We start from the raw sequence: 16,109 nt of genomic DNA, 5'->3' as shown, positions 1-16,109 counted from the left end.
TGTGGTGTCTTTGGAGGGAGAGAAATAGTAGATGTTTTGAAAATATTGAGAGATCCATTCCAGACCTCAAGTTATTTTTCTTTAAAACTTTATTGGATTGGTTGGTTGCGTTGCAAAACCAATCGTTCCCTTCTTTTATTGATTTCCTTGATTCTTGTGATTTTTGTACTTGATTTATTGACCCCTTGTACACTTCCTGTGTGCTAAGGTGACCCTTTTTGATATCAATAAAACTTATTACTTATCAAAAAAAAAAAAAAAATTGTTGTGGGTTGTGATAATTTTTTATTAGATGAAGACTAGTTTTGAGTGAAAAACTCATGCCAAACACACATTTGAGCATTTTGGTAACTTCAATACAGTTTTTTAACCCAAATTTGAAAACTTTGTTCAAATTGTTTTGAAAACAAGAACACCAAATACTATTACCAAACGAACCCTAATTGTTTCTACACATGCAGATTATAATTACGAGTTTTAAGCATGTGATTAATTGTTTAACACATGCTAGCTATAGTTTGTTATGACTTTAACAAGTGATTAATTATTTTTGCTCATGTGCTAGCTATAGTCTGTTAACAGGTTGTTATTAGGGATGATGTCCACGTGAGGTCAGCATAACCAATTCCTTGGCTATGTTGAACGGACACGGACACAGACACGGGGATACGGCAATTTTTGAAAAATAAGGACACGACACGGCAAGAATACGGTGGTTAAATAATTAATTAAATTTTATATTTAGGCATATTTTTTAATATTTTTAAACATAAAATACATTTATGTCTAGAATTTAAATTATGTAAGAACTACAAATAAGTAAACTAACACCCAAAGTAGTATAATAATACACATAAAATGTTTAGAGTACAAATCAAAAGTTTAAATAGGCTACATTCAAATACTAATACTAATAGTCAAAATAATAATATAAATTATTTTCTTTTGGACCAATAGCATATCAAAGACATCATGGCACTGACATATGGTACTCAATAGTAAAAATTTGAAATTGAATGTTTGAAAGTGACTTTCACGTGGGGTTGGCAGAAGACACACAAAACAAAGAGGAAATATAAAAAAGTATTAGAAAAGTTAAAATGAACTAGACTAGAAGACAGAAGGCATCTGGGTGAGAGAGCGAAGAAAAAGAAAACAAAAAAGAAGCAGAAGAAGAAGAAGAAGGAGAGAGGAGGAGCTCGCCGATCGGCCCAATCTAGCTCCGGCGAGGGACAGAGGGCAGCGGCAGCGGCAGCGGCGGCAGGCAAAGGTCAGAGAGAGGGTGGGTTGAGAACTTGAGATGTGGGTTTTAACTTAGACTTCTCAGACTCTAAGAATTTTTGTTTTAGGGAATATCTCAAAATCAATGGTATTGGCCATCTGTCAAAATCTGTGATTTTTTTTTTTTTCACTACTAGCATGTCGGAGCCATGTCAGCGCCATGTCGGAGAAGCGAAAAAAAATAAAAAAATAAAAAAAATAAGAGAGACACTCGTCGAACACTAGAATCCGGCGAGTCATACCCATTCCGGTGTCCGACACGTGTCTGGCACCGACACGACGCCAAAAATGGCATGTCCGTGCAACCTAGTTCCTTGGTGCATAAATAACAAGGTTGGACATTGTAAACTCAACCGTCTGTGATTGAATAAAATTTCCTCTAGAATCAGAATTGAGATTTGAGAATTCTCTCATTTTATGCCAACACTTTCTCTTTCTTTGAAATTCCTTTTTCTTTTTTTTCTTTTTTTTTTTGGCATCATTCTACTGCCATCCACTAACATCAAATAGAAGAGAGAGCCATTGGAAGGTATGCTCCCATCCAATGTCTTTAAAAAGGAAGAGAAATCCAAGACAATGAGATTTTACTCTTTTCATAGATGGCTCTGGCCCCTCAAAGTCCTCCTAATCTTTCCCTAATTTGCCACTTCAAACAAGATGGAACTATATTCCAACTCTAATTCTGCAGGTTTTGAAAAAAGCAGCTTTTCTTTTTTTGATAATTAATGAAACTTTATTGAATTAAATAAAGAGTCACCCAAGTATACAGTCAAACACTCAAATTTCAAACATCTATCAAATCACAAACCAAAAATAAAGAGTGACTTCCTACAGCTGACATCCATTCTAGAGAAAAACAATTTCAGATCCGGTAAATTCCTCTCTAAATCTTCAAAACTCCAATTCCTCTTCCGCCAACTACACCACATAAAACAGTGAGGGACAGCCTTCCAAATAACACCATTACAATGACGCCCAAACTTTCATTGCCAACAAGCTATTAGATTTAGATCCACTACAGTTCTCAGCATCACCCAATGGATACCAAACAAGACAAAAACCAGACCACAACTCAGTAGCATTAGGACAATGAAGTTTTGAAAAGAGTAACTTAGCATTTAATTTCAGCTGAAGTTAAAATCTGATTTTGTTGGAAAGTTTTAGGTTCGGTATGTAGTAGGCAACGAATCTGATTTTGTTGGAAATCAGGTTAGAAAAGAATAGGACACAAGAATGCTGAAAGTAGCAACGAGAGAAAAGATTAGATAGGAAGGTAGAGGAAGGAGAGGGAGGAAAATTCCAAGCAATAACTCAACGAGCTCAACTTTCAATTCATTTCATCCCCTCAACAAAGAATACAGAGCTGACACTTTTTATAGCCAAGATTACTTCCTGAGGAAGTATTCACCCTCCTTTTTTTTAATAGGAAACAATCTTTATTAATGTGAGCGTATGTCCAAACATGTTATCACTGCTGCATGGTCCTGGATGTGAAAAGCATAAACATGAAGAAAGTTGAAGAAAAAAAAATTTCCATGCACACTTTATATTACGAATTTATGTGAACCTATTCTAAAATTCTTTTTTACTTTATGAGTCGTAATTTAATTTTTGAGAAATTAATACATATCAAATATGTTCATGAAAAATTGTCTTAATCACCTGAATAATTGCCAAGGCAATTCTGTATAGCATGACATCGGTGCTATTTTCCCGAACAATCTGCACCTGCTCTCCTAGGATTCTAAATAAATCAACTGCAGCTGGTGTGTACAGCTTTCCATCCTCAGTTTTCTTTGGTGCCTGTACCTTATCAGCCTCCAAGATATTCAAGTACCATTTCTAGAAAACAAAACCAGTAAAAAGCAATAGTTACATGGGAGAAGTAGAGAGGTAATTTGCGTAATATCATAAACTATCAAATATGATTTGCAACAGGTTGATTTTTTTATTTTTTTTTATGATAGGTTGCAATAGATTGATAAGGCAGATAAATAATTACCCTTGTTGTAGCTTGCATTCTCTCCACATATGAGTTCATGAGGGGATCCATGGCACCACTCTCAGAACAAACTTGAGCCAAAGAGTCATCAACACCAAGCCCTATCAGGTTTTCTTGATATTCAACTACCCAACCAGTTACCTAGTTGTAGGCAATAGGAAAGAGAAACAGAAAGTAGGAAAAAGAAATTCAAATGGAAATATGAAATTCAGAAATAAAATATACTTCAAAGCCTTCAATAAGAAAAATACTTAAAGCTACTTTTCCACCCCCAAGTACTTTAATTAAAGTTGCTTATAAGAAAAGTGCCATGTCTGATGTAATTATTAGGCAGTAGGGCGGTTCTCCAGTAATGTAATTACCCAGTTGTAGAGCACAATGAATGACCTCTGGAGACCAATAATTACATCAGTCAGCAGCATCAGCAACAGCAGGGTGGAGCTTATCATCAACTAACCAACAGTTTTTATGAATTTAGATGCTCATTCATCACTTGATAAACAAAGAAATTGCTAACAAAATCCACCTCTATTAGCCTAATTATTTTACTATGATAATATCTTCACAATGGCAACAAAAATTAAATTTATCCAAACTAGATTCCGTCAAAATTCAAAGTGCAAGTCTAACTACAATGACACATCTTGCTCCCAGTTAACTTGCAAATAGCCAAGTTGTTCCATGTGCCATAGCACATGGCCTGTTTACTTCAGCAAAGGCTATTTGAAAAATAAGATGCCTGTTTGAAATTCAAAGGATTTGAGCAAAATACCTTCAAAATCTCTATATTTGTTAATTCATTTGCCCTGTCACCGAGCAATCTAAGCATCTGAATAAACCTCTCAGTATACAGATTTACCATGAGTTGGAATATTTCATATCTGCCAGCATGGAAGACTGAATCAGTACAAATAAAACATTTACATGGAATATAACCCTCAACATAATTCCCGAGTTTAATTCAAGTACAGGCATATGTGATGACGCACTCATCCATGCGGCTCTGATAATGCTAGCTGCATTAACCCTTCCAATAAACTAGAACCTTGCTCACAAAAGTGATGACTGGGCTTTGAACATTGGCACACACATGCAGAACCAAAATAAGATATATGACTACCAGAAGCCTAAGTAGCCCAAATATAAATTAGCAAACTGTTTCAATACTTCAGCAACTAAGCCTTAATCCCAAAATTTTGGGGTCAGCTATGGATTAACAACAAACTAGTCAGGTTTGGCCACATTATTTTCTACCATTTTATTCTATTTGAAGTCATATACTCTATTATCTCCTTAATTGACATGTGCTTTTTTACAACATTTTTTTTAGAATCGCTTTTTTTCGATTTCTACTAATGCAATTTTAGATCTTCCTCTACCTGACTTTGTTCTCTCAACTTGAATCAACTCACTTGTTCTCACCAGTGCATTAATCGCTCTCCCGTAACAAACTATTTCACAGACAATCAATTTTTTTTTCTTAAATTATTACATTGCAACCCACTAGAATTTGCACTAAGTTGTATTGGATTGTAAGGTATATGGCTGTCAGGACACTTTTTCTTTTTATGAAAGCGAAATGATAAGATGGAACAAGCTGTAGAACCACTCATTCCCACATTCCTCCAGAAATTTTCAGACTGCTGCCTTTTAAGTGTTCAGGGTGACAAACTGTAGTGCTTAACTGAAGGTGAATTATAGAAAACAATCTGACTTGGGTCTCCATTGGTAAAATCTTGTAAATTGAAGTTTGCTTAGACTTGGATATTGGATCAGCAAAAGAGGGATTTAGACTCAAATTAACCCAAGAATGCTTTCTTAAGCCTTCCTAGTAGAACAGAATTACATTTGGAGGGCTGAGTCATCCACTACCAGGTTAACAAACAGGACAGCCAATTGTTTGGCATCCAACTACTACCCACACCAACAAACAAAACCTTTAATAGAAAGTAACAATAAGTCTAAGGATACTATGTAAAATCAAGCATATTTAGGTAAAAAGACTGAGACATCCAACAGTACCTCATAAGGGAATAATTAAGGGGTAAAAAGAGGATATAGCAAAAATATAATCTTAAGGACAAACCTCAAATTAAAGAGAAAGAAACAAAAAGGTAAGAAGAAGAAGAAGAAGAAGAAGAAAGAAGAAAAAAAGAGGTAGATTTGACACAGTGCAAACCTTGGAGGGAAACAAGGGGCAACATAGTCATAAATATCTCCGAGCTCTTCTCCAATCTGAATGTTGTAAAAGAAACAACCAACATTATCAATGAAACAAAAATCTAAATCAGGTTTTTTACAAGCTCCTTATGGTAAATGAATAATGTATAATTATTCATTATTCCACCTAGCATGAAATGAGCAAAGTCCTGTGTTGTATGCTACCTAATGATGCTAATTTGTTATTCATTGTGTACTGTTCATTTGAAGAAGAATTCACAAGCTCATGTTTTTTATGCATAAAATCTTATCAACTTATCGATGTTAAGGAGATCACTCTATATTTGGCAAGGTGGCAAAGAAAGAAAGGACGGAAAGGATTATTCAAAATTCCAATAGACTGCGGGATATTGAAAACAAACTTAAGTATGAGTTGTCTTCCAACATGCGGAGAAATAATGTAGGACACAATCTGAAAACCTAAAATAAAGAATAATGTTAGAGGATATATAGCTATACTATTCACATGGTAATATAGCAGCCTACTTTATCTTTAGGTTATTTAAGGATATTTGCTTCTGATTTATTTTTATTACATACAACTTGTATTAGTCCAAATCAAGGGACACGATCATTTATTTTAAGGATGAAAAGTTTTGCGTTCTTATCAATAAGAGATTATGATATCTTTGTAAGCTAACTTACTTTATTACTAACTTAAAACCTTACATACATACATATAATGTATAAATGCGTGTCATGTGTCCACTCAATGGTACATATAGTAGTACTTTGGTTTGTTAAAGGGGAAAAAACAATATAAAATATATACACACACACACAAAAAAATGCTATTAGTCAGCCTCCACTAAGAAGTAGAGCACAAAAACATAAAAATTGAAAACTTAAGTTGTACTTACTGTTCGAGCTTCTTCCAACGCTGCTTTAAGGTCCTCAAAAACAAGCTGATGCACAAATTACTGTTATAATAAGAGATATTTAACACTCAATGGTTATACAACGGAGTAACCATTAAAAGAATACCTCTGTCAGAAGTTTGTTAAATCGTCCTTCAACAGTCTTCCTTATTTGCTCATAGCATTTATCCTTATAGCCTTTCCCCTGAACATTCAATTTCTGATGTGATAAATTTTTTGAAGAAGTTGTTACATTGGTCGACTTCCTGTAGGAAATAAGAAAAAGTAACAAAACTATGGTGCATTATGTAACCTTAAAAAATAAGGTTGTGATATACAGTTTAAGAAAGCTTCCGAGAAAGATTATACACATTATGAATATAAGGAACCATGACTTGAAATTATAACCAAACTTCAAGGTGAAAGAAAGTAACTAAAATTGAAAATTAATTCAAAATATTTACTTGGCAGTTCTACGAGGATTTGAAACTGAAGCCATTGCACCAACTCCCTCGGCCTCAGCTGCTTCCTCAGCAACTTGTTGATCAAAGATTTCTTGCATTTCAACAACCCTAGAAGGGATAGAAACAGTAGAGAAATATAATTAAACACTACAAGACTAGCACAAGAAAATGAATCAAAATGGCCTCCTAAATAAAAACTCCCTCTGTCCCCCAAGTTCTTAGTCCTTTATTCCACTTTCTTATGTCCCAAAATGTAGTCCTCTTTGAAAAATCAACAAATAAATTTCCTAACTTACCATTTTATTTAATTTAAAAAACCAATATCCTTCTTTCACTAGTATTTAAATTAATGAGGTTATTTTAGTAAATTTGTACCTTTTATTTAAAAAAGAAAGTGCATATTAAATGTTTTTTTTTTTTTTGATAAGTAATAAAAATATATTAAAAAGAAGAAGGGTGTCACCTGAGTATACAGGAACTATACATCATGGAAAAAAACCAAGAAGAGAGGGAATCAACAAAATATGCAACAGAACTTGTCACTTGTGCCTATGGTTCAAACTTCAAAACCAGTCAGATCCCAATAAGTTTGATTTAGCTCTATAACAGTAAAGTCTATTGTTGAATGTTTGGTTATTCCTCTCTCCATATAGTCTGTATTAGACTTAGGGGTTTTTTTGGTGGTACAGAATATACAGGGAATTTGTAGGGTTTTTGGAGTTTTATTTTTTTCCTTTTTCATATTTTTTTGTCGTTTTGGGATTATCCTAAGATGCATGGGCACAAGTACAAGTACGGGGATAAAACATTTCTTGAAAAACCTAGGGTTTGATACGTCGGGAATACGTGTAATAATTAATAATTAATAATTACTTATTAAATTTTTTTATTTTTTAGCATTTATTATTCATATATTGTTAAGCATATATCAATTTAAGAACAATAGTTTCCAATAAAATTATTTTTACCTATAAGAAAAAATTAAGAGCAATAATAGATAATAGAGTAAATCCATGGCCGTAAAATAATGTTTAGAATATAAACCATAAAATAATGTTTAGAATACAAACCAAGATCCAAAAGAGTAAATAAAAGATAACTAGATAAGCGTTCAACATTGAAACCAATATAGAAAAAATATTGGTTTCAACAATATCTCTCACTATCAGGGGCTGGGTTTCAACAATATCCAAACTGTATCACGGGCATATCTTGAACGTATTGACATTTTTTTTCCCAAAAATAAAAATAAAAATGACTAGGACTACGTATCTTAGGTGTATCAAAGTATGATACATATGGGATACCAGTACATGAGCCAAAACGGAGTATACATGCATCCTAGGCGTTATCCTCTCAAAAGTATTGATAAATTTTAAATTGGTCAATAACTTTGAATTATTTTTCTATAAATTTTTAATTACCTACCAAAACAAAATGCACGTCATTCTCTGAAGTGGATTGATACAGAAAATTTCAATTGGTATGTAACTTTGTTTTACTATTTCTATTTTTTTAATAAAATCATCTATTATCTATTAATTAAAAAACACACATCATTTGTTTGAAAAAAACATTGGTAATATCAAATTTACCCCCACGAAACTAGTTTGGGAAGAATGAGAGGAAGAAAGACACAAAGCAAGTTAAAACAAAATTCAAAAAATAATATATAAGAAGACAAAGACTAAGGATGTTCATCACAGAAATACCTTAAAGCACGAACCAAAGTTTGTGGGCTGCAAAAAAGAACAGATGTAAAACAATTAAATGACCATCAGAAGAATCATAAAACAGATTACATAAATAACCTAAGCAATAATGACTTTGAAGCATGTGCACCAAAAAGAATGGAAAATAAATCCATATCAAAATGAGACACTTCCAAGTCCAGCAAGAGAAGAGAGGGAGAGAAGGGGGGGGAAGGCAATTATTAGAAGACAGGCCTATTTTGCTTGGACCACTACTCAGAGAAAAGATTTTGGTCCTACTGGTGCAACATATCTAACAAAGATGATGAAACAGTTAAAATTCACAAACCTATAGGACATTTAACACGTGACATATCCATCAACCCTTCTTTATGAAGGAGATGCCATTTGATCAAAAGAGCATTAACGAGCTTAATAATCCATCCCAATTTAAATGTTTAGTTTTAAATGACACAATGTTTGATGACGAAGAAAGAGTATAATAACCTTACTAAAATGCCTGAAGGTAACATGACTTTTAAAATGCGTTGATTTTTTTTTTTTTTTTTTTTTTGGTTGGAATAAGGTATAATATGGGCAGATTAAGTTGAAAATTTTTTTATTATTTTTTGGAAGTGAACACTCCTTTTGGGACATCCCAAAATGGAAAGCAAGATCTTTATTTATGATTAAATGGTTGTCTATATAAGTTAGTTAATACAATTACTTTTTTGATAATTAAGTTAGTTAATACAATGATTAAAAGTATCATGAGGGACTGCAGCAGTTGTACATGAGGTATACAAAATGCTAGTCAATTTTCAATTAAATTCTATCTTCTTGACAAGTAAGCAAGTCATCTAAGCTAAGCATATTCTAATGCTCAGAAATTCTAGCCCACAAAAACATGAAATCACAAAATGATAAATAACCATAAAAAAAGGCAATCAGTCTCTGCATCAAATATCAGCCCAAAACTGCATCACCACCATTAAATTCCACGTTTTTAAAGCTTAAAACATAAGCTTTAGTATTCTGCTACTTGCTGCACAAAGTTGCAGTATCAAACAGATCTATCACTACGTTGGGCCTAATTTTGGTGCATCAATACAGTGTCATTCTCAATGGTATCCCTAAAAAAATTAGTTGCCTGTACATCACATATATGCCACCTTCATCCAGTAAAAGAATGTAAAAAATTATATATATATATATATATATTCCACCTTTGGCCCCACATGCAATTTTTACTTTTTTTCTTCTTTAGGTGGGGCAATGATGGAAGAGAAAGAGAAAGAGAAAGATAGAGATGACTCAGCAGCTAACATGCTTATCATACTGATTTCTAAGCACATTTTTACTTTGTGACATTTGCAAGTAAGATAAATTAGAAGGCAAGTAAATACCAATAAGCATTTCCAAAAAGTGAATCAAAGCCAAATCTCAGGCCAGTTCAAACCACCAAACACAAAATATTATATCAAATCGCAAGTAATACACAATCTATAAAGCTTAAATAAGTACAAAATCTTTCTAAGAAAGAACCTCATTAAAGTTGGGTGCAAGAGATAAAATGAATTTCATATGGAATAAGAGCAATCACAAATCTTAAGTCTTTCCAGATTAGAACAAAAAAAATGTACCTTTCTTTAGAAAGTTTATAAAAGTTGGAAATATGACCCCATAATGTCTTCTCAAATGTCTCCCAAGTCTGATCTACATCTTCAAAATATTCTCTGGTTCATGGCCCATATGAGTGAGAGAGAGAGAGAGAGAGAAGTCACTAAGCTTCAAAGTAGCATTAATCAAAAAAATCATGGAAATAATATTTTTACAGTGAAACATTTAATATAAAAGGCATCATTGTCATAATCATCATCATCATCATCCTTAAAAGCCAATTTCTACTTTCCACACTTATGTTTTTCTTGCAGCCAAAAAAAATCTCGATTCACCTTTTCAAAGTAATTAAATGTTGAATGCATCAAGGGCAGATAATTCAAGCATTAACTTAAAATAAAATCATCAATGCTGCTTTGAACCAAGAATTAGAAAACACCAATCATCAGCAACGCCAAATTAAGCTAGCCACTCAATTGCCTCTTTAATGTCAAGCTCATTGATAAAATCATAAAAAATTTGTGGCTTGGATATAGAGACATAGCAATTGCCTCAAGAATTTTCCCAACTCTTATAAATTGGCTATAGTATTAGGATTGAAAAACACCAAAAGATTTGCTGAAAAACTGGCAAGAACTGACAGCTTAGAATTAGCTTAACATTTTCTTTCTTTGCTCTTTTTTAACCCCTGATCTGCTAACTAGCATCCAGCTCTTTTATACTTTTTTGATGTATAATTGTTACTAGCTTTGGGCTCACTACAAGAACTATAAATGCAACAAGTGAAGAAGCTAGAGAGTATTCTTTAGTCAGAAAATTTGTAAAAGTAGTTAATTCTTAATACTAAAGCATATTTCCTTTTTTTTTTTTTTCATTTAATATCATTGATCTAGTAAGTATAATTTACTTTTTGTCTGCTGATGTCGAATGATGATTGCTGGAGCAGTTTCTTTCTTATTCTTCTACAAGTTAAAACAACTTTGGCTTGACATATAATCCCATATAATTGTATTTATCAATATTAACATGTGAAGGAAATACAAATGAAAATAAATCACCAAGGTTTAAAACTTTTGATTTTATGTTACTGTTTTCTTATTAGAATCACCCCAAACCTTAGAATGGATTGTGAGCTTATAGAAATGTATCCTTGTAGTTGGGTGAATATGAATGACAAAAACGGGGGGCCTTCTACTCTAACAGGATGCCATGGCTCCCCTTGGCCCCTGCTAGCACCACTGAAGAATGTGACAAAAAACTTTACAAGACAATACAGACCTTAGTCTGCCAACCTCTTCCTTGTGAGATCCTGCAGCTGCTAATGCAAACCTCCGCTTCCCATCAAGAGCTGTTAACCTCTAAGACAAATTTAAGGACGAAAATCCAAAGACCCGACTATGAGTACACTATAATATGTGAATTTAGTTCCAAGTAATAATATGTATGTAGGGAAGAGAACTATTACCTCATAAGTGTTAACAAGTTCTTTATCATCACTCAAAGAATCGCTTGCTTCAGCTGCTTCAACAGAAATGGACATCATGCCCTCGACATCCTATCAAAAGATCAAGAAGTGAGCTAACAGCAACCACACAGAAAAGTAGAAGAAACAACAAACCATTAGATTTTCTAAAGCTTCATGCCTCTAGATTTAAAACTTAAAATAGGCATGCTTCACAAAAAATCAACATGAATAGCCAATGACCTTCTGGTCCACTGGATAGTGGTTTCTCATTTTCTTTTAGTCAAGATAAAAATTTTCAGGCAATTCCAACCCCACTTGATTGATGATTAGTTGCATGTAAGTTGTAACACTCTGGTGTAACTGCATTCTCACTGCAACAGCTTTCAGAAGATAGAGGGCATTTTTTTTATATGTAAGTAGGAAGACAAGGCTGGTGGAGTTCGAACCCCAGTGCAGAAGCACAAGAAGAGTTACTGGAACCACTGGTTTTTCTCAAGCCCCAAGATAGAGAGGGAAAATTGAAAATGGAACAATACAACTCCATTTCCAGGTGTCCAAATCGTGGATAAAATAACACATGCACATACACACCCTAGTCATGATAAAAAACTTATTCAACTCAGGAGCATTTTTCAACTCAGCCAAACACACCCACCTTCAAGGTTGTATTTAAGTTGTTCCTTGCATTGCTGAGGAGCTTTATTTGATCATGGTTTTCAATTAATGTTTGGCATTCTTGACAAAGCCTGATGCAGAAGGCAGTCATATTAACCACAAAATCAGATACGCAAATATTGCATTCGAATTTTACAGATAGGATACCAAACTAAACCCCTTATAATGTTAGAAAAACCCCCCTCAGTATATCTCATCAACAACGTACTTTTCAATAGAAACAAAGTTTTCACGGAGTTGGTCTATCGTCTTCTCAGATAAGGACAAAGAGTCCAGCCCAGCTTGTGCCTGTTCAACCTACAGGGTCAAAGAAGTACCATGTAAGCACAATGAAATATGAGACTTGTTGAGCTCCCTCAACTCAGTAAATGTCTCATAATAGAAGGTAAGAGAAAAAAAAAATGGTTAAAAATAATTATGACAGCAGTTTTCCCCATGAAAAGGATTGGAATTTGTGTATAAACCTGCTCGGCAACCATTGTACTAAGTTGTGCATCATTTGCCTGACAATAAAAATAATAGCAACATTCAGAGTTGACAATCTAAAGGTTTATCAAGAAATTCATTGAAATAAAAGCTAATATAATGCCTTTTTTCTAACAGCAATTATAAATTAACCAACTTTTCAAAGCCTCGCTTTTTCATAATTTATTAGCCAGTACTTCAGCAAGTAATTTGCAAACACTACTCGCCAAAAAAAAAAGCATTACATACACACCCAATAAGTTTTGAGCCCATAACCTTACCTTCCACCTATTCTTGCAGGACAAGAAAGTGTCATTCGAGTCAAAGCACACTAGCAAGTAGCAACATTACCCACCAAACTAATAGGCCTAAAATCCTTAACATCTAAAGCAACTACCATCTTCAGAATAAGTCTAATTTAAGAAGCATTCAGACTTTCCCCATACGGGCCACATCTCCATGCTCACAAAAAGTAACAAACATTCTCATTAAATCCTACTTTACTAGAAACTAGCACTACCGAATGAGGGGAACGGGTAACCATTTTGAAGCTACTTCTTCATTCACATTAACACTCTTTATCTTCTTGATTGTTGCTTGATCAAAGTTTTTTTTTTTTTTCTTAATGTCGTGGAACCTCACTAAGTGTTAGGAGCTTTACTTGTTGCTGATGATGGTATGAGGAATGTGAGTGCTTGGGCAGCATTAGGCCAATCACTTGGCTTCATGTTTCCTCAACGCACTCATGGCTTCTCATGCCAGATTAGTAATGCTCCTAAGGGCTCTTTGAGGGGGACATGCCTAATCTCCAAACTCAAGTTGGATCGACGAGCAAGATGAAGGGGCGGCATGTGGTAGCACCTTGCTCCACATGATGCCCCAAGCCATGGCAGAGGAGGGCCATGGTGGGCAGGGTTGGTTTTAATGATGGGCAGATACAAGTGGTGCTGACCCTACTTGGTGGTGCATGGCATTAGTGGCTTAGTTGCTGGTTGCTTGTGTATGGACTTGGTGGCTTGAGTGCAAGGCAGGCCTAGGCTGCCATGATGATTAGATACTATGTGCAAAGCATTGGGCTGGTGAGTGCTGGCTGATGCATGGACAGATGCTAGTAGGCTAATTTCAGTTACTTGGTGTGCTGCATACGGACATATTGTGTGGGCTGTATTGCTGATGGGGGAAGACTTGGGCATGGGCCAAGCCTCTCAAAACGTGGGAAACATGCTGTGTGGGCTGCTGTGTGATGGGCAAAAGCCCCATGATCTGCTGAGACATGGGCTGTGAATGTGCTGATATGCAGGAGCAGTTAATGGGCAATTACCAAGCAATTTCTAGCTTTCCTGATGATCAGACCTGCTATGTAGGGGCAGAAAACATGGAGAGCAGACCAAAACAGTATCAGTTGAAAGTGTCCTAAGTTAGACCACAAGTGGCAGAATGTCCAAGACCCAGGCAGTTACTAGGCAGTAACTGCCATAGCAGTTATTTATGTGTATATGACCCTAAGGCTATTGGGGGTGTCAACAGCAGAGTGTATTTTGTCTTAGAGAAAATTCTGTGCATTTCTCTAGCTTGTAAAAGGGTTTCCTTTGTACTTGAGATTGAGTAATAAAGGTTGGGGGTGGGTTCCCCGTAAACATAGTGTGTGCTGTGTGTGTGAGTCCCTATATAATCTGTTCTAAGTGATCCTACTGTGTGTGTAGTGTTGGCTGAGACTAAGTCAGGGACTTAGGGCCATCACAAGTAGAAAATTGAAAATTGAGTGAAAATTTTGACCCAGTGACACTAAGGCAGGGCCCTTTGAACCCACCCCAAGGGGATTAAACCCCGAATTCATGACCACACTAGCCAGAACCTTGTATCCAGTAATCCAGGGGAACCACTGAACTGCACCCGGACCAATAATTTGATCAAAGATATATATCATCAACAGATAAAAAAAGAAGTCCCAATGAAAATGAATTTCTCTTCTCCTATGAGAGAATTTGCTAACCAACGCAAAGAACACTACATATCAATCAAATACAGAACTCATCAAATCACTAGAGAATTTACTCTTACTTATTCAGTTCATCATGCCAAATCAGATTTTCAACGCTTTTCAAAGAAAAAAAAAAACTAGGAAACCCTAGAATTAGCCAAAATTTGATGAATCAAAACTAGAAATTAGGCAAAAAATTTTGAAATTTTCTAAAGAATGGAAATAGGACCTGTTGGCGAGTAATGTAATCGGCCTTTATGGATGCGATGGACTGAAGAAGTTCCGGCAGCGGCAGAAGCTTCGCGACCTCGCGCACCGCCGATTCCTTCGCTTCCACTCCCAGGTCCTCCACCATCATTTTTCTGCCTATGCCAACACTGTAACTGTAACACGGTTCACGATCAGGTTGGAAATCTACCTAAATTTTAAAAGTTTCAATTTTAATAAAATAAATAGTAAAAATGAAAAAAAAAAAAAAAAAAAAAAAAAAAAAAATCTTGGCAGCAGAATTTCAATGTGGGGTAATTTTTTTTTTTTAGGCTGTGTTTGGTATATGTAAAAGCATTTCCAGAAAATATTTCATTTTTCAGATATTTTTCGGAAATGCTATTTTCTGGAAAAGAAAATGTTTTTATGTGTTTGGTTGCATTTCAAAAAATTTTCCGAAAAATATTTTTTGGTGTTTGGAAAAGAAGAAGGAAGAGACAAATCCAGAAAAACATGGACAAAATCCAGAAAAAAAAATCATCAACAATCGACGCTCGACTGGCTAGTTCGACGAGGGGCAAGATCGCAATCGATGCTCGACTGGGTTCGACGACGCAATGCTTCGCGAGATCGCGATCGTCGCTGATCTCGCGAAGCGTCAATCGCAATCGGCGCGAAGGTGAGATCGCGATCGGCGCGAAGGTGAGATCGCGATCGGCGCGCGGTGCGATCGTCTGGTGCGTGCGATCGAGCGGCGCGGCGCAGCATGGTGCGAGATCGACTAGTGCGTGCGATCGGCGCGAACTGGAGCTCGGGGTTCGCCGGCGATCGTCAGACTGGACTGGAGCTCGAGGGCCTCTTCTTCCTCTCGCTCTCTCTCTCTCTCTCTCTCTCTCTCTCTATCTCTCGGTCCGGAATTCATTTGAAGTGAAAATAGGAACGGAAATTCATTTTCATTAGGGCTGTAATCGGTTCGGTTCGGTCGGTTTTTTTTAATCTAGCCAGCCGAAACCGAAATTTTCGGTTTTTAAAAGTCTCACCCGAAACTGACCGAAATAGTTGAAAAACCATCGGTTTCGGTTTATTTCGGTTTCGGTCGGTTTTTCGGTCGGTTTTGGTTTTTGGGCCTGGAGTTTGGGTCAATTGGGCCTTCAGTTTTTTTTCCAAAAATTTTCTATTTG

The 16,109-nt window shown here is 35.4% G+C and overlaps 1 protein-coding gene across 1 annotated transcript in view; it reads right to left on the bottom strand.

The window, feature by feature from the left end:
- Window positions 1-15,146, bottom strand: part of LOC115991551 (exocyst complex component SEC6-like) — a 28,416-nt gene extending 13,270 nt beyond the window's left edge. The window contains exons 1-15 of the mRNA XM_031115330.1: window positions 14,951-15,146; window positions 12,740-12,778; window positions 12,484-12,572; window positions 12,256-12,346; window positions 11,601-11,690; window positions 11,414-11,493; window positions 10,159-10,251; window positions 8,537-8,563; window positions 6,825-6,932; window positions 6,488-6,626; window positions 6,364-6,408; window positions 5,463-5,518; window positions 4,056-4,164; window positions 3,284-3,424; window positions 2,944-3,123 (exon numbers count right to left, since the gene is read on the bottom strand). Of these exons, the coding sequence (XP_030971190.1) occupies window positions 2,944-3,123; window positions 3,284-3,424; window positions 4,056-4,164; window positions 5,463-5,518; window positions 6,364-6,408; window positions 6,488-6,626; window positions 6,825-6,932; window positions 8,537-8,563; window positions 10,159-10,251; window positions 11,414-11,493; window positions 11,601-11,690; window positions 12,256-12,346; window positions 12,484-12,572; window positions 12,740-12,778; window positions 14,951-15,079 (1,416 nt within the window). The 5' untranslated portion in view covers window positions 15,080-15,146. The remainder of the gene's footprint in view (window positions 1-2,943; window positions 3,124-3,283; window positions 3,425-4,055; window positions 4,165-5,462; window positions 5,519-6,363; window positions 6,409-6,487; window positions 6,627-6,824; window positions 6,933-8,536; window positions 8,564-10,158; window positions 10,252-11,413; window positions 11,494-11,600; window positions 11,691-12,255; window positions 12,347-12,483; window positions 12,573-12,739; window positions 12,779-14,950) is intronic.
- Between the last annotated feature and the right edge of the window lie 963 nt (window positions 15,147-16,109).

Source organism: Quercus lobata, chromosome 5 (assembly GCF_001633185.2).
Source record: "Quercus lobata isolate SW786 chromosome 5, ValleyOak3.0 Primary Assembly, whole genome shotgun sequence".
NCBI classification, from domain to species: domain Eukaryota; kingdom Viridiplantae; phylum Streptophyta; class Magnoliopsida; order Fagales; family Fagaceae; genus Quercus; species Quercus lobata.
This window is presented reverse-complemented; position numbering and strand designations above follow the sequence as displayed.